Source organism: Papio anubis, chromosome 8 (genome assembly GCF_008728515.1).
Source record: "Papio anubis isolate 15944 chromosome 8, Panubis1.0, whole genome shotgun sequence".
Taxonomy (NCBI): Eukaryota; Metazoa; Chordata; class Mammalia; order Primates; family Cercopithecidae; genus Papio; species Papio anubis.
Window position 1 is genome coordinate 3,908,448 of NC_044983.1, and position 22,955 is coordinate 3,931,402.

The 22,955-nt window shown below is 38.7% G+C and overlaps 1 protein-coding gene across 2 annotated transcripts in view; it reads right to left on the minus strand.

The window, feature by feature from the left end:
* CSMD1 (CUB and Sushi multiple domains 1) overlaps window positions 1–22,955 on the minus strand; it is a 2,034,404-nt gene that overhangs the window by 1,049,948 nt on the left and 961,501 nt on the right. For both annotated transcript variants that reach the window (XM_031669914.1, XM_031669913.1), the window contains exon 4: window positions 15,864–16,058. In XM_031669914.1, the coding sequence (XP_031525774.1) occupies window positions 15,864–16,058 (195 nt within the window). The remainder of the gene's footprint in view (window positions 1–15,863; window positions 16,059–22,955) is intronic.

Sequence of the window (22,955 nt, forward strand, 5' to 3'; positions counted from 1 at the left end):
CATGACAGCTAAGCTCCAGAGAATTTGATTCTGTATCTGGAAAATCTACCCATTAATATTTACCACGAAATTTGGGGATGGGATCATATAAAAGTTAATATAAAACATGTTGGACAGGATTGCATAAAAGCATGAAAAGTTCATAACATAACACCTGCCAGAGAAGATTAGTCTAAGTGAAACATTTAGTCATGCAATCCCTCCACTCCCTTTGCTTTCCTGCTTTAGTAATTCACAGATACCTAAAAAGATTCCAGGGGATGGAAATAGAAAATAAATGGGGAATCAGAAACTACTGACCAACTGACTCTCAAACATTTTGCACGTTCCTCTTGCCTCAATTGGCTTCCGGAGATGACCGAGCAGGCGCAGAGCAGATGCGCGACCCTGCAGCTGCACTGAGCCTGTCCCTGAGCCTTCTGCAGGTCTCAGGCCTCAGCCCAAGAGTGCAAGCTTCCAGGAGGACAAGGAGGTCCAGCGTTTTAGTGAAGGATCTGGGGCTATGAGAAGGAAAGAGGAGAAAAGATGAAGATTCACTCAGCCCTCAATCCTAAGAAGCCTTTCCCCAGAAAAGAAGAGGAAAATTATTTGGGTAAATAGACGACTCTTTGCTTTGTCTTCTACAGGTTTGGTTTGTCCTACTCTGTAAAGCAAGGGCTTCAGCAAAATAGATTTAGCCTTTAAGTAAAATGTTAGGAAGACCCTACAGCCAAACCGCCCTCCTTAGGTTAAGGGTTTTCTTGACCTAAGTTTATGTGTAGAGTTGGGTTTTGTTGTTGTTGTTGTTTTGTTTTGTAGTGTTTTGTTTAACATCCATGAGGTTGCTGGAAGTCATGTCTGTCAAAGACCAAGAATGGCGATTTTAGTTGGGTATGGTTCACAATCCTGAAAAACACAATCCCAAATGCCATAATCCTGATTGTTGAAATCTCAAAAGATGAAACTCCTTAAAGTCAAAATCCCTAATGTCTAAAACCCTGAAATCACAATAACGGAAATCACAGAAGACTTTCAGAAGGGAGAGCCACGTCCTAAAAGAACAAAAGCAGATATTCATGCAGAGGTAAGACTTCAGAATGTACTTAGTGACTGTGGAGTTCAGTCGGCCTTGGTGGATGATCTCCATGCAATTGTCCATATCTACCCCTGCAATACACTTTTGCGTATGTTGAAGCTTCCTTCTAGATTTCTTTTTTAAAGATTGTCCACTATTTTAAATTGTCAGCACTATTTTTTCACAATTCAAGGCTATGTAATTCATCTTTTCATCATTTCTAATATCAAATGCCATATCATTTCTGTTTTTTGTTTGTTTGTTTGTTTTAGACCGAGTTTCACTCTTGTTGCCCAGGCTGGAGTGCAATGGTGCGATCTTGGCTCACCACAACCTCTGCCTCCCAAGTTCAAGCGATTCTCCTGCCTCAGCCTTCCTGAGTACCTGGGATTACAGGCATGCACCACCATTCCCAGCTAATTTTGTATTTTTAGTAGAGATGGGGTTTCTCCATGTTGGTCAGCCTGGTCTCCAACTCCCAACGTCAGATGATCCGCCTGTCTGTCTCAGTCTCCCAAAGAGCTGGAATTACAGGCATGAACCACCTGGCTGCCACCTCATTTCTAATTCTAAATTGTGTAGAAACTATCAGAGAGTCCTCATTAGTTTTAAGAATTTTTTTCAAATTTGACTCCAAAACTTGCGTGGTCACAGCATTGACTTTGTGCCTCAGCATTGTACGTGCATATGGTACAAAGGTTGAAACTTCCTGAATAAATGAAGAGATGTCCTCTTTGTACATCTGCATTTGGGAAAGATAAAATTTCTGGCGATCTCGGCTGTTTGGGTGACTCTTTATCTGGTGGTGATCCATCATGGTTTTCAATTGATCAAAGGACTTAGGTTGCTCATCACGGTATTTCTGATGACTCCAATCATAAAGCCGGTTGCACACAATTGGCAACTATAGTGGCATGCATTTATACATGCTGCATTTTGCTTCACTGCTTCATGAGTATGGTTTGTCCACTCATACCTGTTATACTCGTACAACTGTCACTAGTGTGGGTATTTATGCTTGCAAAAATAAGCTGGTTATTACAGCCTACTGTACTGCATAAAGTATCCTACAAAGTGTTTTGTGTGTTTTTATGCCTTTTTTGAAATAAACCCTTTATAAAACATAAATGCGTATCTTCTACATAATTTAAAAATATTTTTCCAGAATTATATTTTTGGGATTCTGATTTTTTGCGATTTCAACATTTGGGATTATGATGTTTGAGAGTCTACCTTTTGGGATTACAATCTTTTGCCATTTTGTCAGTGCCTGGCTTAAATGAAATGTGTATTCATTTGCATCCACAAAGAATGCTGAGGAGCTGCCATCACGTTTCTCTCTTGGCACTTTCCTGCCTCGATTCCTGTCCTCTCCCAGTTTGCAATCCCTGAGTGGCTGCAGGTCTGTCAACACAGCTGCACCTGCCTTGCACAAGCAGCAGGTGGAGGAAGGGGAGGCAGCCGAAGCCCAGCAGCTTCCCTCTCTCTAGTACAAGCCATGTCACCTGCTTTGATGAGAAAAGAGGAGTCTCTCCAGGCAACCAGCACCCCCTGCCCCACTCAGACTCTTCAGGGGTCAAGCACATGTTTCTCAAGAAGAAAATACTTGTTTAATTCAAGTTCCAATATTTGCTTCTCAATTGTAAGTTAGGTTATTTTAATATTTATTTTTCTCATGAGTTAGAAGGGAACAGCCAGCCTGTGACAGGGGCCATGGTATGGACTCCATAGCCAAAGTGTCCAGGGTCAGATTCTGCCTTCCCCACAAACAGCATGGGACTTCAGTTACGTCACTGAATTCCTCTGTGATGGAGTCTCCTCATCTAAACCAGAGGGATGATGATAATATATAACTTCTAGACTTGTCATGAAAGTTAATGACAAGAACATATGTAAGGCATGTAAAACATTGTCTGACACTTTGTGACTGCTTTCTGTTTAACTCTGATTATCACACTTCTTTCTTAAAATCTACAATTGTAGTGACTAAGCTGAAATCTCCATCACTTTGAGACAGATGCTACTCCATTTGCTAGAAATTATCTGTATCTGGACTATTGCTAGATACCTATTTCTGTACTAGGCCATGTTACTGCAAGAATTAAAGAAAAAGGAAAGAAACACAAAAAGCAGCTCAACAGTCCAAGACAGGTTTATTTTGGAGATAAACCCAAGAGGGGCTTCTGGCTGAGTTAGGTCAGAGGTACTCTCTCTTACAGACTGAATTTTTAAGGATTCAGGGCAGGAGAGCTTATCACAGTCTCGGAATGTTTCTGTGTCTCTGTCTTGCTTATCTGGGAGGGAGAGTTTTGTATCTGCTCCCATATATCTCCCTAAAGCTGCAGGCATATCTCCAACTATGCTTTTAGCTTCCCTACCTTCATGTACCTAAAGGGAAGGGAATGTGCTTATTAGGGCCCACTGTTTTACTGGGGCCCATTGCATGAGTGTGAAGTTTGGTGGTTACCCAAGAGACATTCCCCATTCCCTCTGTGCCTGAGCTATCTTATCTGTGTTTTACTGTCTGCTCTTGCTGGCTGCTTGCCGTTAGAAGAGAAGTGATTTCCTTGAAATGCATGAAGTTAGAAACGGAGCTGGAACTTAAAGTGTCAGTTTGTCCGAGATAATGGCACTCCTGCTCTGTCAGTTATTTACATGCACGTGGGTATGAATGTGCCTGTTGTAAATGTAGTTTTCCCACTATTTCTGTCCAAGTGGTGGCGTGTAAAATAAAATGACGCACTGCCACACAGGCCTTTCCTTCACTAGGCACTCTTTTCCTTTTGCCTGAGCCCCAAACCATTTCTCTCCTCAAGTCAGTCTGCTAGTTTCTGATTCTAAAGAATATCAGTAATTCACACACACAAAAAAAACTTTTATTTAAGAGCTACCAATGTTGAGATCCTGTAGTTTACATGAATTTCCTTTCAAACTGTGTGCCATTTTGCTCTGCGCACTTAGTTCTAAAATCTAAAATTGTGCTTAAGAGTGGAAGGGAGAGTAGGTAGAAAGAGTAATTATAGTAGCTGATATTTTTAGAGTTTCTCTATGCATCAGGCTCTTTGCTAACCATTTTACCTGGGTTATGCCATTTAATCTTTACAACAGATTTCTCAAGTAGGCACTTTTATACAGATAAAAATCTTGAGGCCAGAGAGATTAAATAAACTGACCAAAGACACACAGGGCCCAATTGATGGCACTGGGATTTGCCCCAGGTGACACTGCATAGCTGCTGAATAAGCTGTTTCACCACGACAAGCACTTTAATCCCCTTCTTTCTGTGCTCAAGACTGCAAGATGTTGAATTTCATTTAATCCTTATACTGACACTGAGCATGACATCTGTTCAAAATACTTACTTTTTCTATGCTCTATTGATATGATAGCATAGGGACTGGTTTTGTGACCTCTAGGGTCAGGCTGCCTGGGTCCAGATCTCACCTCTATTGCTTTCTGGATGTGTGAACATCTCAGATGAGAAGAATACATAATCAAGATAGGAATACATAATCCAGATGGAGAAGTCTGAGAAAGGCCTCCAATTCTGTTATGGTAAGAGATCATAACTGCTAGGTCCCTAGAATCACTCTTCTTTGTTTTTTCTGGCTTATTCCAGGAACATATAACAAAGTTGTTTTCATCTTACTCCACCAGCGAATCCACATGTTCCTCAAAGTCTTCTGTAATCCTCACTCATTAGACCCAATGTCATTACTTCCAACCTTGAGAAAAGGTCTGAAATGAGATTTCTTTTGAGAAGCCTTTTTAGATTAATCAAGAGTTAGCTCCCTCTTATCTTTTGCCTAAACTAATTTTAAAACAGACTCTGCTCTCTGGTCCTATTCAGCTCAAATATGCTTCAGCAATTGCTGAAAGCTAAAGGGAAGAATTTCCATCACATTGTGACATGGATTTTTGTATCTCAGACCCATTGCCTTATCAGTCTTTATAATTAAACTGCATCTGCTTATTAAACCCTACAACATAAGTGAGAATAAAACCCACTGACAGCATCAGAGCTCTACAAGCATTAGCAATAATGAGGACAGATGATAAAACAAGTCTAAAGTTGAGGCTCAATACAGAAGTCTCAAGTGTACGTGGCTCATGAGCACGTGAAATGTGGCTGGTCAGTACTAAGAAATGGCATAACTGAAACACACATCAGATTTTGAAACTAGCATCTTTTAAAAAGCAAAATACTTCACTTATAGTTTACATTGATTCTGTATTAAAATTATAATCTTTTGGATATATCAGGTTGACAAAATCCATTATTAAAGCTTATTTCATCTGTTTCATTTCACATTTTCGTGTAGCATCTGGGGATTTTTAATTTCATCTGTGGCTCACATTATGGACTGTGTTATATGTTGAGTGGACAGCATTGCTCTTTTCTTGGTTATGTGTGTGGCAGTTGAATCCCCTACATCCCCAGCATTGTCCTCAATAGAGTGCAGATGCTCCAGCTGGGATCAGTTCCTTCTAAGCAGGTGCACCTGGGATCATCCTCCTGCTACGTCCTATCCTGATCCCCTCAAATGTCTTATCATGTGTAGCTGCTCTCTTTAAACTCTCTCTACCCACCCCTTTTCTTTTTTGATGCATGCCTGGGAAACTTCTCCCAAGTGACTACTATTTTTCCTCTATGTTTTGTTGGAATCTCCCTTTACCTATCCCCATCCCCTCCTCAATAATCTTTATTTTGAGTGACAAATGAAAAAGCCATTTAGTGATAAAACCCAATCAAAGAAACTAAAGACCCTGGACTCTAGTTGGCTCAGAGGTAACAATGAAATAGTATCATGCCCCTCTCTAGCTTGGAGGGAAGACAAACTCCTCCAGATCATTAACAAAGCTGACTAGCTCTTTTGATCTTTAATTTTTTTCAACTAGTTTCAGTTAAGTGCTGCCTAGGAAAGGATAGTTAGGTCTGTCTAATTCTGGAGTCCAACACTGGAAAGTCCAATTGCCTATATTTTTCATTCTTTAATATAAATATTTAGATGAATATATATGGGAGCATGTATCCACACACGCACATATATGAATGTATATGGAATATATATATATATATAAAAAAAACAATAGCATGGTTATTGGTAAAAAAAAAAAAAAAAAAAAGGTGCTGATTATTTTGGTCTATGCCTCACTATTCATTGGCTTATTTCTTATTTATTTCAGATCTCAGAAAAGGAAGAGAAGTGTTATTTATTGCACACCCCTCCAATTCTGCAGAAGTGAATAGTATACTTAAAATAATGAAGCAACACTGTAAAAATTATGGGAGGAGATATTTTCTACGTACAATTTTGTACTTAGCCAATACCTCCGTCAGTGCGCATGCAGACAAGGACATTTGCAGCCATGCTCAGGTTTAAAGACTTCCTTCCAAAGCAACATTTGGAAAACATTTGGAAAGCGTTTGAGGTGAAACTGAGGCACAGGAAGTTGCCATGAAACGGTGCGCATTGAGGGCACAAGGAAAGGGAAGCCTCCAAGGTACTGCTTGCAACAGTCCTAGAAACCATTCTGGAACCCTCTGGGCGAGTGCTCAGGAGACGAACGTGGTAGATTTCGGGGAAATGAAGGCAAGGGGGATATTGAAAAGCTGTGGTGAAGTGACAACTTACTGGATGAACAGACAACTAGAAACTTTAGGAATCACAGAAAACGATTGCATTCCACATATTAAGTAACCATGTGTAAGTTAGAGAAACAAATCAGTGGCCTTCAGAAAGAAGAATAGAGTTCATTCAGACCAAGAATTCAGATAGTTAAGAAGCAGAAAATACCTGGATTATTGTGATGAAAGCAAGTGTGCAACTAAGCAACGAGAGAAAAACAAGGATAGTTCAAAATTTTAGGACAAATAAATAGCAGTATGGCAAAGACGGGTAGTCTTTTACCAAACCTGTGTTTTTCTTCTTCCTGAGCTCACAGATGCTTCCATTTCCTGGCTTTCTTTGCAGTGAAATGTGGCCTCATGGCTGAGGTTCAACTAATGCAGCAGGTGTGCAGGAGATGTACACGAATGTGTGTAGGACCCGCCCATCACAACTCAAGTTCTTCCTTTTCAGCCAGTGGAATGGAGCAGGCTGGAGACCTTCAGGGAAGCCAGATGCAGAAGGTGGCCATCTCCAAATCACCGCTGCCTATAAAAATATCTGAACCAACTACCCACCATTGAGACACATTTTGAATTTAACATGCGCAAAGAATATTTCTGTTTGAGTCCATTAATGCTGCATTAATGAAACAAGCAGCACAAGAATGCCCTGGTCCAAATGTGAAACAAAAGTAATTACAACTTCATTATGAATAATTGAGGCAAAGCCAGCGCTCATCTGGACTCTGGGTTGAGTGGCATTAGGGATTGTGATGTCAGAATCACAGAAGAGGAAGTCTAATTACGGGCATATGCTTGGCTCTGTGGTGAGCAATATTCACGCACTTACCAAAATACGAATGCTTACTGCTTTTCAACTTTTACAAGCAGCCTTTAGATACATTAAGAGCAACTTCATTATTATTGTTTAATAAATACAGATGCTAACATATTTGATACTGCAAAGGTTCTATTGCAATTGAGAGAATAAAGAGGCCAAAACTGGAGAGAAAATATACTAGAAAGAGTAGAAGCAAGGATATTCACATCTTACTAAATGGAAAGACAAGAGATGCTACCAAAAATTAAAGAAATACAGCATAAAGAATCAACTGTATTATTGCAGTTCCTAAATATAATGGATAGTAACAAGACATGGGAAACAGAAGTGATATAACGTAATACTCATATCAAGCTGTCAATTGAGAAACTTCACAATGGATAAAGCACAAAGAATAATGCAAACACATTAGATAAAAGACAATAATGACAGAAAGCCAGAAATGGTTAAATGTTATTGATTCTATGGCATAAGAATATGGATACGCTGACGGAAGTTTTCACGGTAAAACTTTCTTTGTTACTAAATTCTTTAACCATGTTCATATGTTACTTAACTTAAATGCTAGTAAAGTTGGAAAGAGACCACTCAAACTATAGCTGACTTGTTACAATGTCCAAATCAGAAATTTAAATCAGAGGTCAAGCCAATTTGAGACTTTATTTTTTCACCCTTATTACAGAAATAATCATATTTTCCCTGCCCATTTCTTAAGGTTCTTTGAGGCACAAGCAGGATCTTGCATTTAGGGGCCTCAGCCTATTCCCAAGGAGACATCACATAAATGTGACTTCTGGATGCCTTCCCAAGGTGGTTCACTGGAGTTGCACAGAGGATGCTACTGCAGGCCACTCTGTGAAGTGCAGCATACATAAACAGACGTCGCTTATGACAGCTTGTGATTGGGAACTTCCAGAGTATGACTTCAGGGATCTCAGCTCTGCAATGCTGTTGAGAATTGTTTTTTTAAAGTAAGGTTTGCTAAAACAAAGTGTTCCATCATAGAATAAATAAAAGCATGTTAAAAAGGTGGTGTTCCGGTGAGAGGGAGCACGAATCTCTGTCAGAAGTACGATTGGGCTGAGCTAGGCCTGGCTGGGTTCAAATGGCCTGATGCCTCGGTGATTACATAGGTAGAATTAGACAGCCGGGGTGAGATCAGACTAATACGCACAAAACTAAGATTCAGAATTCGAGCAATGGAGTACAAGGGGACACTGACGGGGCCGCAAGAGATGTTGAGACTGTAATTTCCCATGGATGTGAGCTCCTGTGAAGAAACGCACCCTCTCCCTGGGAAGTGTTCTGGGTCAGATGTTAGCTTTCTCATGGAGGAGGATTTTCTGAACACAAATATTTACCTACTTCCTTTCTACCTTCTTGTATTTCCCTATCCAAAATCCAGACAGTGGACTATCTTTCATGTTTTCCAATCGGGAAGAATACCTTTGTTTTGGATTGGATCCTCTATTTCCCTGTAGTGCCCAGAACTCAAAGTAATGTATAATCTATCCTAGGCTCTACCATTATGATTTAATAATGTATGACTCAATAATAAAGTATAGGAAACAAAAAGCAAATTAAGAAGGCACTTAAATCAAGAGACAAAAGCATTTTTCATTGAAACTATCTAGTTGCCTCTTCTCTTTTTTCATATTTTTCCCCTAGACAGACATCATGCCTGTAAGAAATGAAACAGTAAATCCTTTTAAGGACTGGCAGAACATGGCAATAATATACAATGAATAAGGTGAATTAAGAAAGATGCAGATATTAAGTTGAAAGACTCAAGAATAATGAATAACTGAAAGATTACCTCTCCAGAAAAAGAAATTGTGAGGTCTCATTTTTTATGTCAATGTGATGCCTGTTCCCTGTTTAAGGGACACAGTTCTAAGCAAAGGTGACTGGCCTCTCATTTAATTCTATGCTAATTATTTTCTATTAATTAAATATAGTTACACCTTTTTCTTTAAAGAACATCATGGCTATATATATAACACATTTAGGTGTCGTTATTCAGGGAAAATCTTGCCAGTTTGAATAAATGATAAACTTTTATAACACTGGCAAAAGATCATTGTAGGAGACAGTCATGCTACTGTTAGGAACTCTATAAAAAAACTAACTCTTCAACCAATTTCTGCAAACAAGTATTAATAGAACTTTGGGGAAGCAGAATATATCCTCATTTCATTCATGTCAATTATCTCACTCCATATGGTTGAAATTTCTATCTCTCATAAATATGTCACATTTACAAGAATTAGATCATCTTTTTCTTTATAATCCAGTTATCGAATCCATGAGAAACTGTGCTGCATCATTCAAATTTGTTTTATAAAATAATAGGTAATTGAATGCCCTTTGAAGTCATGCTAGACCACATATTGAAAAAAGCAAAATTTAAATGTAAATTTAATAATCTATAATACAGAAGAACAATGTTTCCTGTGATGAAAGCACATTGATCTCATTGGAATTGACTACATTGGTGGCAGCATCAGAAAGACACTTAGCTGACTGTTATGCCAACTTTGACTACAGATATGATTATGGAAATGTTAAAGATCCTCCAATTGAGAAGAAAACCATTGGAGGATATGTGAGCAAAAAAGCAGTAAACAATGAAGGAAAATACTCATGACATAGGCCAAGTTTTAATGTCACAAGGAACTAAGGATACTGCCACTCACAGTTTTACTTGTGGTATCTTATCTCTTGGGAATTTACAAGCTAACACCTTTAAGACATCATTTCAAAATATAAAATCGTAATCAGATACATGCTATCTGAGAGACCAAGGGGCTTTTTTTTTTTCCTTAAAGAAATTGTAAGAAGAGGTTGCAATGACAAGCCAAAATTTAGACTTCTGTTTGAAGTTGACAAATGAGTAAGATTTATGGCTGTAGGGATATGACAGGGAGACTCTGTGGCAGTGTAAAAACCTGAGCAAAAGTTTGGAATGTGGCATGGTGTGGTATGCTGCTGAGCGAATTTCTTAAAAACCAACCAAACAACAAACAAACAAACAAACAAACTGAAAACCTACTTTGCAGTGTTTGCCCAATTCTTATGGTATAGTCCCACCATGACAGATAGCAAGTTAACCACATGATGTCGTGGAAAACAGAGAAGCAGATAGTTCTCAGGCCAGCCAGGATAGGTTAGCCACAGAAAAACACAGCTTTGTAGAGCGAAAAGCTTTACACTCATGTTGGGTACACTACCAGGTGGAATTGCACCATTTAGTTATGATGAGGTAAGGAGCACATAGGAAGCCATGTTGTAGGTTTGTACTTTATTCTTGTTGAGTCACCAAAGTGGTTTGGCTGACAAAAGAAAGGTTAGAATGAAGATGGATGTTAGGAGAGAGTGAGGCAGGAGTAGAAAGCAGAATGATGATTTGGTTTGGCTGTGTCCGCACTGAAAATCTCACCTTGAATTGTAATCTGAATTCTAATCCCCTACTCCCCATGTGTTTGGGAGGGACCTTGTGGGAGGAGGTTAGATCAGGGGGGTGGCTCCTCCATGCTGTTCTTGTGATAGTGAGTGAGTTCTCATAAGATCTGGTGGTTTTATAAGGGGTTTCCCCTCTTCACTCTGCACTTCTCGCTCCTGCTGTCCTGTGAAGAGGTGCCTTCCATCATGATTGTAAGTTTCCTGAGGCCTCCACAGCCATGTAGAACTGTGAGTCAATTAACCTCTTTTCTTTATAAATTACCTAGTCTCAGGTATTTCTTCATAGTAGCATGAGAATGGACTAATACAGATGACAGCTGACATTCTAGACATGGGGGCCCATTCAACAAACTTGAAGCCAGTCTGGTTGAGAAGGGAAATAAATAACTAAAATAGTACAGTATATGTAGAAATGGAAGTAAGGCAGAGACACTTCGAAAGGAAACAAAGAGCATGACTTGAGATCTACATGATCTATTATAAAGTAAATAAAGAGGCCGGGCGCGGTGGCTCAAGCCTGTAATCCCAGCACTTTGGGAGGCCGAGACGGGTGGATCACGAGGTCAGGACATCGAGACCATCCTGGCTGACACGGTGAAACCCCGTCTCTACTAAAAACATATAAAAAACTAGCCGGGCGAAGTGGCGGGCGCCTGTAGTCCCAGCTACTCGAGAGGCTGAGGCAGGAGAATGGCGTAAACCTGGGAGGTGGAGCTTGCAGTGAGCTGAAATCCGGCCACTGCACTCCAGTCTGGGAGACAGCGAGATTCCGTCTCAAAAAAAAAAAAAAAAAAAAAAAAAAAAGTAAATAAAGAGAACAAAGCCAGAGTCACTTTGGTTTTTTTTTTTTTCTGAGAGTGAGAATGTAATGGAAATAATGGTAGAAATAAAGAAGAAGGAAGAATATATTTAGGATGCCCAATGAGACTGTCCTTAAATGAGATCAATTACTTGAGAAAAATCTGTGGAAAGCAAGGGAAATGGGATATAGGTTTAGATTTTGAGGTCACCACTGTTTTGACAACATAAAGATGAAAAGTAATTAATAATAAGAAAAAAATGAAAAGGGACATAATAAACTTCAGGAATGTGCAGAGAAAATGAGCATTTTAGAAGAAATAATGGGCATCTAGAGGAGGAAGTCATCATCTTATGAATTTGTCTAGGACAGAGGAATAATTTGAATATGATTAATCCCAACTCTAACATCTATTAGCAGGAACACCTTGAGAAAGTCACTTTTCCTACGTAACATCCAGATTCTCCACCTACAATATGAATCTTTCATAAAATGCCTACTTACAAAGATTAAATTTGCTAAAGTAATGGCTGACTTAGAATAAGTGGACAATACATACTACCTTGTGGGGTGGTGGTAGTAGTAGTAGTCGTGGTCATCATATGCCATTACGAATATAAGAAGCATCAAGCAGATCTCATAAGACTATAACATTTTACAAAAAAAGAAAAAAATAGGCAAATATGCAATAACTAGCAAAGGATAAACGAAAAGCATACTGAAGGAAATAATATAATGTCACATTATCACTTGCAGTGGAGGCTGTGAATTGACATGCTTTCAAGCCTAGATTAAAAGCCAGATTTATGTTTGGGTCTTAACATTTACTATCTCTGGAACCTTTTGGAAATTAAAACTCTATTTATTTACCTTTTAAATGAGTGTAAATAATTACTACATTTGTGGCTTGTTATGAGAGTTAAATGGTATAATCCAAGTGAAGTGTTTAGCACTTTTTCTGGAATCTCATTAAGACCTCAATAAATGTTACCTATGCTTTTAATTTTGTACTCAAAAGATGAGTTTCTCTTAGGAAAGTCAAAACCTAAGAATTGAAGTATGCTCTTTTCTAAAGTCATTGGAACAGTAAAATAATATTTTTGGAAAATGTGAGAATAGCAGTGCTCCAGGTAAAGGAATTCTCATCTTGCTCTGAAATGTGACAATGGCACTTGGAAGAGGGCACTAACTTACAATCACCTTATCTGAGAAGTCTGAGAGTGTTGAAAGAGTTCTTAAAATATACACACTAAATGGTCAAGGAGTGTTTGTAATTTTTAGTAACAAAAGATAAAACAGAGGCAACAGGGCTAGAAGGACATAAACATTGGCATCAAATCTTCGAATCCTGCAACAAGAGATGATGAAAATAGGCAGAAATCCCTGAAGATTGAAAAATACAATGAAAACAATTTTGGATATTTGGGGGATATAATAATAAGTTGAATTAGTCTGTTTTCACGCTGGTGATAATGCATACCCAAAATTGCACAATTTGCAAAAGAAAGAGGTTTAATGGACGTACAGTTCTATGTGGCTGGGGAAGCCTTACAATCATGGTGGAAGGCAAGGAGGACCAGGCCACGCCTTACATGCATAGCAGCAGGCAAAGTCAGCTTGTGCAGAGAAACTCCCATTTTTAAAACCATCAGATCTTGAGAGACTTATTTACTATCACAAGAACAGCACGGAAAGAACTGCCTCCATGATTCGATTACCTCCCAGTGGCTTCCTCCCACAACATGTGAGAATTGTGGGAGTTGCAATTCAAGATGAGATTTTGGTGGGGACACAGTGAAACCATATCATTTTGTTCCTGGCCCCACCTAAATCTCATGTCCTCACATTTCAAAACCAACCATGCCTTCCCAACAGTCCCCTAAAGTCTTAGCTTATTTCAGCATTAACTCAAAAGTCCACATTCCAAAGTCTTATCCGAGACAAGGCAAGTCCCTTCCTCCTATAAGCCTGTAAAATAAAATGCAAGCTAGTTACTTCCTACACATAATGCTGGTACAGGAATTGGGTAAATACAGCCTTTCAAAAATGGGAGAAATTGGCCAAAACAAAGGGTCTATAGGCCCTATGCAAGTACAAAACCCAGCAGGACAGTCAAATCTTAAAGCTCCAAAATGATTTCCTTTGACTTTGTGTCTCACGTTCAGGTCATGCTGATGTAAGAGGTGAATTCCCACACCCTTGGGCAACTATGCCCCTGTGGCTTTGAAGAGTACAGCTTCCCTCCTGGCTGCTTTCATGGGCTGGCATTAAGTGTCTGCAGCTTTTCCAGCTACGTGATGCAAAGTGTCAGTGGATCTACCATTCTGGCATCTGAAGGATGGTGGCCCTTTTCTCACAGCTCAACTAGGCAGTGCCCCAGTAGGGACTCTGTGGGGGAGCTCTGACCCAACATTTCCCTTCTGCACTGCCCCAGCAAAGGTTCTCCATGAGCCACCCCCACCGCCCACCCTCCGTAGCAAACTCCTATCTGGACATCCAGGAATTTCCTTACATCCTCTGAAATCTAAGCAGAGGTTCCCAAACCCAAATTCTTGACTTCTACACATTTGCAGGCTCAACACCACGTGTAAGCTGCCAGGGCTTGAGGCTTACACCCTCTGAAGCCACAGCCTGATCTCTGTGTTGCTCCTTTCAGCCACAGCTGGAACAGCTAAGATGCAGGGCACCAAGTCTCTAGGCTGTACACAGCATGGGGACCCTTGGTCTGGCCCGCAAAACCACTTTTTTCTCCTAGGCCTCCAGGCCTGTGATGGGAGGAGCTACTGTGAAGACCTCTGACATGCCCTGGAGACATTTTCCCCATTGTCTTGGGGATTAACATTTGGCTTCTCATTACTTATGCAAATTTCTACAGTTGGCTTGAATTTCTCCTTGGAAAATGGGATTTTCTTTTCTATCACATTGTCAGGTTGCAAAGTTCAGGAACTTTTATGTTCTGCTTCCCTTATAAAACTGAATGCCTTTACAGCACCCAAGTCACCTCTTGAATGCTTTGCTTCTTAGAAATTTCTTCTGCCAGATACCCCAAATCATCTCTCTCAAGTTCAAAGTTCCACAGCTCTCTAGGGCAGGGGCAAAATGCTGCCAGTATCTTTGCTAAAACATAACAAGAGTCACCTGTGGCCCAGTTCCCAACAAGTTTCTTATCTCCATCTGAGGCTACCTCAGCCTAGATTTCATTGTCCCTATCATTATCAGCATTTTGGTCAAAGTCATCCAACAAGTCTCTAGAGAGTTCCAAACTTTCCCACATTTTCCTGTCTTCTTCTGAGCCTTCCAAACTGTTCTAACCTCTGCCTATTATCCAGTTCCAAAGTTGCTTCCACATCTTTTGGTATCTTTTCAGGAGTACCCCACTCCTGGTACCAATCTACTGTATTAGTTCCTTCTCATGCTGCTGATAAAGACATACCTGAGCCTGGACAATTTACAAAAGAAAGAAGTTTAATAGACTAACAGTTCCAAGTGGCTGGGGAAGCCTCACAATCATAGCAGAAGGCAAGGAGGAACAAGTCATGTCTTACATGGATGGCAGCAGGCAAAGGGAGAGCTTGTGCAGGGGAACTCCTCTTTCTGAAACCATCAGATCTCATGAGACTTATTTGCTATGATGAGAATGGCACAGGAAACACCTGCCCCTGTGATTAAATTACCTTCCACGAGGTTTCTGCTACAACATGTGGGAATTGTGGGAGTTACGGTTCAAGATAAGATTTGGGTGAGGACACAACCAAACCATATCACAAGTCCTAAACTTGCTATTGACCTTATGTGGTCCAATCATGATTTCTTTCATATTATAACATGTAATATTATATATTATTATGACACATTACATGTTATTACTTACATACTAATAACATGTAATATTAAATGTAAATGTTATTACATGTTACATGTTATTTCTTACATGGTAATAACATGCAATATTGCTTTCAGGAGCAGAATGAGCTGACACAGTGAGAGTCATCCCAACATGTCATCTTTTCATTTAAGTGGAAACTTTTATAAAAGCAGCTCCAAAGCCATTGCCCTGCCCTGGAGTCTGCTCACCAGCCCCCTTGTAGCACTGTACCTCTGCAAAAGGGAGCTGGGAAGTCCCACGAGGCACCATTTCCTGGGCTAACAATGCAGGTCAGGATGGCGTGGCCTTCCAAGATGTAGCCAGAGAGGCAGCTGTATCGGATTTTGTCTCCTATGTTGAATCTCGTTCCGTGGAGAACACCTTTCAGGATTTCTCCAGGATTTCCACAAGTGTGGCTAGGTAAAACTATTGGAAAGAGAAAAGAAAGGAGAAAAAGCAAGTTAAATTTTCTATGGAGAGCCACTTATAACACAAAACAGACATCATTTTTGAATTATTAAAATGAGAAAATCTCTAGTATCAGAAAAATATTAATTGTTCCTAAAAGTTAAACTGAGAAAATGTCTTCCAGTTTTAGAATATCTGCAGTATAGCACTTTTATAAACATTATCAAGTGTAAATAAATGCATTTTGTTGAGAGAAAAATATAGTCCTGCTTTTATTCAGTGTTCCAGATAATGTCTAGATTATATTTTTCTAGTCATGAAATTCTACGTACTCCTATAGTGAGTAACCAGATATCAGCGTCAGCAGTCAGACACAGTAGACTACGGAAATCTAAAACAGCGGTATCGGAAACACTGCAAGAGTGAATGCTCATACCCTATTTATTTCTATGCTTCCAGGACCGGTACGGTGTCTGTTACACATCATTACCCAATGCTCAATCAACATTTGATGGATAAGCAATTGAATTAAATAATAAATTAGAAATCTCATGCATTCATCCATCAATGCATAAAAAAGGGTTCCACTACTGTATTCCAGGACCGCAGCCAGGCTCTGTCCATTTATAGTGTCTGATTCAAAAGTAAGTTTCAGTGCTAAGTTTTGACAACACAAATACTGAATTCACTTGCATTTTGCAAACCAAGAATAAAAGTCAAAGCCTGTCAACCATCTGAATGGACACATTCTCTCAGCCAGGGTGATTCCAAAGTTAACCTGAAAAACTAGTTCGGGGAGCCAGATATGCCTCATTATACCCTCTTCCCTTTTGGAATTACCGATAGAAGAGGCTCCTTACTTCCGATAAGAAACACAGGCAATCTGTTTTCGGAAACTTGCTACCTGGAGGCTTTCTATGCATGATAAAAACATTGGTCTCTGCAACCCTTTATTCTAATCGAGACATTCCTTTCTATTGATTCCATGCCTTTAGACAATAACTTAACTCTTTCAATTAATTTCCAATACGAAAAAAGAAAAAAAAAAAAAAAAAAACCTGGCCGGGAATGGTAGCTCATGCCTGTAGTCCCAGCACTTTGGGAGGCCGAGGTAAGTGGAGCGGATCATGAGGTCAGTAGATTAAGACCATCCTGGCTAACATGGTGAAACCCTGTCTTTACTAAAAATACAAAAAAAATACCCGGGCATGGTGGCAGGTGCCTCTAGTCCCAGCTATTCAGGAAGCTGAGGCAGGAGAATGGCATGAACCCGGGAGACGGAGGTTGCAGTGAGCTGAGATCGCGCCACTGCACTCCAGCCTGTATGACAGAGTGAGACTCTGTCTCAAAAAACAAAAACAAAAACAAACAAATAATCTTTGACTCTACCTATGACTTGGAAGCTCCCACTTCTAGTTGTCCTGCCTTTCCAGACTGAATTAATGTATGTCTTATGTGTATTGATTGATGTCTTATGTCTCCCTACAATGTATAAAAGTAAGTTGTGGCTCAATCACCTTGGTCAGTTGTTCTCAGGACCTCCTGAGGGCTGTGTCATGGACCATTGGCCACTCGTATTTGACTCAGAATAAATCTTTTCAAATATTTTACAGAGTTTGACTCTTTTCATTGATGATTTCAATAATGGGGTATTGATTCTGTTCTTTTTGATCCTCTCACTTTTTCCTTGATATGATTCTCTGTCTAAATCAATCGACTTGAAACTCCATTCCATACTCATAGAACACGATTTTGAACTGAACTGGTGCACCATTCAGTTGAATGGATGAAATTCATCATTGTGGGCTATTGTCTCTGTATCTATGGCTTAAATTTAGTATGTCATCAGTAAATTAGCTGCTACTATTTGTATTCAAATAAGCTATGAAACTTACTAGTAGGGAAATAAAAAGATTTCCAAATAAAAATGTATTTCCAACTGAACAGAAACTATGTTGTGTCCGTATCCATTGTCTTTGCATCGGCATCAGGGTGTATTTTAATGTATTGGTATAATGCAGAACAATATTTTCTGTTTTATTAGTTTTTAAACTGAGAAACATATAGAACTTTTTTAGAATATGAGAAAGGAATCTCAGCTATTTCTAAAGTTATTTTTATTCATCATGATATTACTTAAGTACAAACTGGGTTATGTAGAAATACTTAGGAAATAAATACCAGTGCTTAGATATTGAATATTATTGACATGTTTATGAAATCTCTATTTACATAAAGTTTTTTCAGTTCTAGTTTTTAAGAAATAATTTCTGAGAGCAGTCTACAAAAATCTGTTTAAAAACACAACAGAGGCCGGGCACGGTGGCTCAAGCCTGTAATCCCAGCACTTTGGGAGGCCGAGACGGGCGGATCACGAGGTCAGGAGATCGAGACCATCCTGGCTAACACGGTGAAACCCCGTCTCTACTAAAAAAATACAAAAAACTAGCCGGGCGAGGTGGTGGGCGCCTGTAGTCCCAGCTACTCGGGAGGCTGAGGCAGGAGAATGGCGGGAACCCGGGAGGCGGAGCTTGCAGTGAGCTGAGACCCGGCCACAGCACTCCAGCCTGGGCAACAGAGCGAGACTCCGTCTCAAAAAAAAAAAAAAAAAAAAAAAAAAAAAAAAAACACAACAGAAAATAGTTCAATATCGTCTACAATCATTTTTGTTGTCTTTTTAAATAAGAAAATTCTGAATTTAATTCCACATTCACTATCCCTAAAGCAAAAATCTGTGCTATTTATAGTATATTAAAAGTGACATTTATAAGGAAGAAAAACTTTCCATTTTATCAGGGCAGCCCTTCAACTTATGACCAGAATGCTGTGTCCATCAGCTGGGCCGAGAGCTCTTATGGTCAAAGACACAGGCTGAATAGCCACCGTAAATGGGAAGAGTGAGAAACAGTGATAAAAAAAGGAAACGTGTGACAAAAAGATTTTTGATGTTTTTCTTTAATGTCCAGGAATATTTGAAATAAATCATCATGTCTTCTTAGGGTCATTATTATTTTTAACTGTTACTGCTAATTCTTCTTAGAAGGCACACATTTTCCAACAGAAGGATAATTGTTCCCCAAAGACAAGGGTTATCAATGGAAATCCATCAAATAAGCCTGCTAAAGATAACCACAATGACCAGTCATTGTCATGCATGGAAAATCCAAATGAACCACTCTGGAAATGGAACTTAGTCTGTGTGACTCTGCTATACATTTTTTCGGTTAAAAGAGCCTGAAATTATTTTTTTCAATTAACTTTGGTATGAATAATGTAAATGATTATCGTGTAGAAAGATCATTGGAACATTCTATAGTAATATATGGTTGTGAGTTGCCTAACGACAGCTCACTGATAGGCCTCATATACAACGTCGGTCCCAGGAGATGGTGGCCTACTGATGTTGTAGCCATCACAATGTGGGAACGCCAGGTGCAACGCACATGTTTGTGGTGACGCCGGTGTGAACGAACCACCTGAGCTGCCAGTCATACAAATGTATAGCACATACAATTAAGTTCACTACATATGCTTGATGATAATCATGAACAACTGTTGCTGGTTTTTGTATTTACTATACTACACTTTTTATATTATTTCAGTGTGCTGCTTCTACTAAAAAAAAAAAATAACGATTTAACTGTAAAACAACCTTAGGTCCTTCAGGAAGGATTCCAGAAGGAAGCGCTGTTATCCTTAGGAGATGAAAGCTCCATACCCGTCCTTGCCCCGAAGACCTTCTGGTGTGACAAGACGTGAAGGTGGAAGAGACGACCCTGTGCAGGCCTAGGCTAGTGTGTGTGTGTCTTAATTTTTAATGAATATAGTTTAAGAAGTAAAAATACATAAATTTTAAATAAAGAAAATCTTGTAGAATAACAATATAAATGTTTTGTACAACTGTGCAATGTTTGTGTTTTCAGTTAAATATTATTACAGAAGAGTCAAATGTTTAAAAATGAAAAAGAAGTTTATGAAGTGAGGTTATATTAAGCTTAATTTATGATTAAAAAAGAAAAATGTGTTTTTACACATTTAGGGTAGTCTAAGTGTACAGTGTTTATGAAGTCTACAGTAGTACACGGTCCTGTCCTAGGCCTTCACATTCACGCCTCACTCACACACTGACTCACCCAGAGCAACTTCCAGCCCCACAAGCTCTATTCCCGGTAAATGTCCTATACGAGTGTAACTTTTTTAATTTTTAATACTGTTTTATTATTGTACCTTTTCTATGCTTACAGACACATATACTTACTATTATGTTCCAGTTGCCTACAGTATTCAGTATAGCCACATGCTGTACAGGTCTGTACCCTAGGAGCACTAGGCTACACCATAATACATCCTAGGTATGTAGTAGGCTGCAAAACTTGGGTTTGTGTAAGTGCACTCTGTGATGTTTGCACAGGGACAAAATCACCTAAGGATGCATTTCTTGGAATGCATCCCTGCTGTTAAGTGACACATGACTGCGTGTAACATATCTCAAGATACTGTTGTTACGGTCAAGCCTCACACTTTATTATCTACAGTATATTTAGTAAATTTAAAGAGAACTGGAGCCCTCCAAAATTTTTACCATTGTACTGTGCAATGGTATTTTCCAGCAGTGTAGAAACGTACTGACTTACATATTTTTGAAGGGAAAATATCATTATTGAATACAAGAATCTCCCCAAAGTTTCTGAAAATAAATATTTGTAAACACCCATGTCTTCAAACTTCCAACAGACAGCTACTCCCATAAAATTGAATATGAAAACTATTCATTCCGTTCAATTTCATCAATTTAGAAAAGGTATCTTTAATAGGGAAAAATTAAGGCAGATGTTAGAAGTAGCAGACGTCAAAGAAAAAACTAGACATCAATGGAGAGCATTCCTGTTCTTTTGACGAAATTGCATTTCCCATTGTATCTGACGTAAATGATCCTTTTCCAGGTGCAGTTGCAGGCTTTTATTTTACAGCAGGCCCTCAAATAGCACTGTTGTCATCACCACTATTTCATTACAACATGGATGAGAAAAATAAATAGATTCCTGACCAGGGCCACTGTCTGTTCTTTCCATGTCTGCATGACGTATGTCCAGTTTCCTCCATATCCCAAAGATGTGCATGTTTGCATGTTAGGTTCATTGGCATGTGCCCTGGGTCCCTGTCTGTGTGTGTGACCCTGCCATGGTAGGGTACCTTATCCAGGGCTGGTGCCCACCTGGCACCCTGAGCTGCTGAGACAACTCTGGGCACCCACAACCCAAAACTCAAATAATTGGATAAACTATTTTACTTGTTTTTATTAATCTTTCTTAAATGAATGTATAGCTCACATCTATGTCAGTGTTCAATGTTAGAAGTGTTTTGATCTTTAATATTTAGAATTTTGGTCATGTTTTGCACGGCGAGTAATATGCCATAGGAACTTTACTTTTGTTTATATCAATTAGCCTGTGGGAAAATTGGTTTGTCATATGTTGTTTTTCTTAGAGCCACATTTTCCCAGAACCTACTGAGCACATGAAGTGAGCATTTGCTGTAACAGCAACGGCCATCAGCTCCAGCAACAGCCCAGTGGCGTTACAGAGGATGAAGAGGACGTCTACTTCTGGGGCATCTTTGACCACTTTAATGGTTTGCTTCTTTCTCTTGTCTACGTATTTTTGTCTTTACTTTAACATCTTGACACTTAATTATAAAAGAATTTGAAAAACACACATCAGACACAATCTTTGCAAGCTGCTGTTTTTCAATTGACAAGGATTGTAATGGAAAGGAGAATGGCCTTTAGGTCTCTTCTTTTACATTTATCAGTTCTGCTAATTTACTGAAAATGTTTTCCCATCAGTATTTATTTTACAGGGGAAGGTGTCAAGATTGAATGAGATAACAGGTTTCCAAATATCTGTTCTTTATATGACTCTATCAGATTTTATTGTAAACAGCCGTTAATAGTTCTGAGGGCCTTGAATCATTCCAGGTTGGAATTGATCTTTTTATCTTTGTATATAAATATTAATATATTATAAAGTAGATCATATATTTTCCTATACATATATACAATAACTAAAATTCACATAGCTCATAAGCTTAGTGGGAATAGGAAAAAAAGTTTTTCAAAATTCAGTTGGACAAAATGCTATTTTAGAAACAATGAATCAATAAATAATGTATAATTTTAGTCACTTTATTTCCACACTTGGCAAAAAGTGTAAATAAGTATCAGAGGCTTAAAATTAATTTAAGGATTTTGGAAGCAAAATAACTTAGAAAATGGGAAAAAGTGATTAAATCTACTATTTAGGGTTTAAAGTCACTTGTTGGTGACAGAAAGTTATAAATTTATGATTTAGGAGCTGGGAATTTTTATCTTCAAAGAATTTTCTTTTTAAAAAGCTTTGTAAAAATTTTAATGGGAACAATGTGAACAAATAAATAGAAATAATTAAGACTAAATTAAAATATTTTCTTCCAGTTGCAAACACTAACAATTGCAACATGGACATAGTATTATAAATCTGTCAGCAATTTTATTAATAAAATCAAAAAACTTACAAATTGTAAAATATTGATGGAATTGTTGGTAGGTCTATGCAAAGATTTAAGACACAGACACAAAAATTGCCAAAATACGATAATTCAGTGGTTGAGAAAAACTAATTTAAAAGCAAGTAAATTCAACCCAATGTCACTTCTGCCAATTTCATTTTAACTAAATTTTTAACCAGTTTTCCTGAAGATTATGCATGTCCCTTTATGACTCCCACAAGTAATAAATACACATGAAGAATTTAGTAAATACTGAGTTGACATAAACTCTACTTTTAATTTTCTTTATTTCCTGAGCCATTTGCACTCTTTCCTATAGATGCTTCAAGAAAGCAATACTTATTTAGGTGATGGGAATTCTGCGCCCAA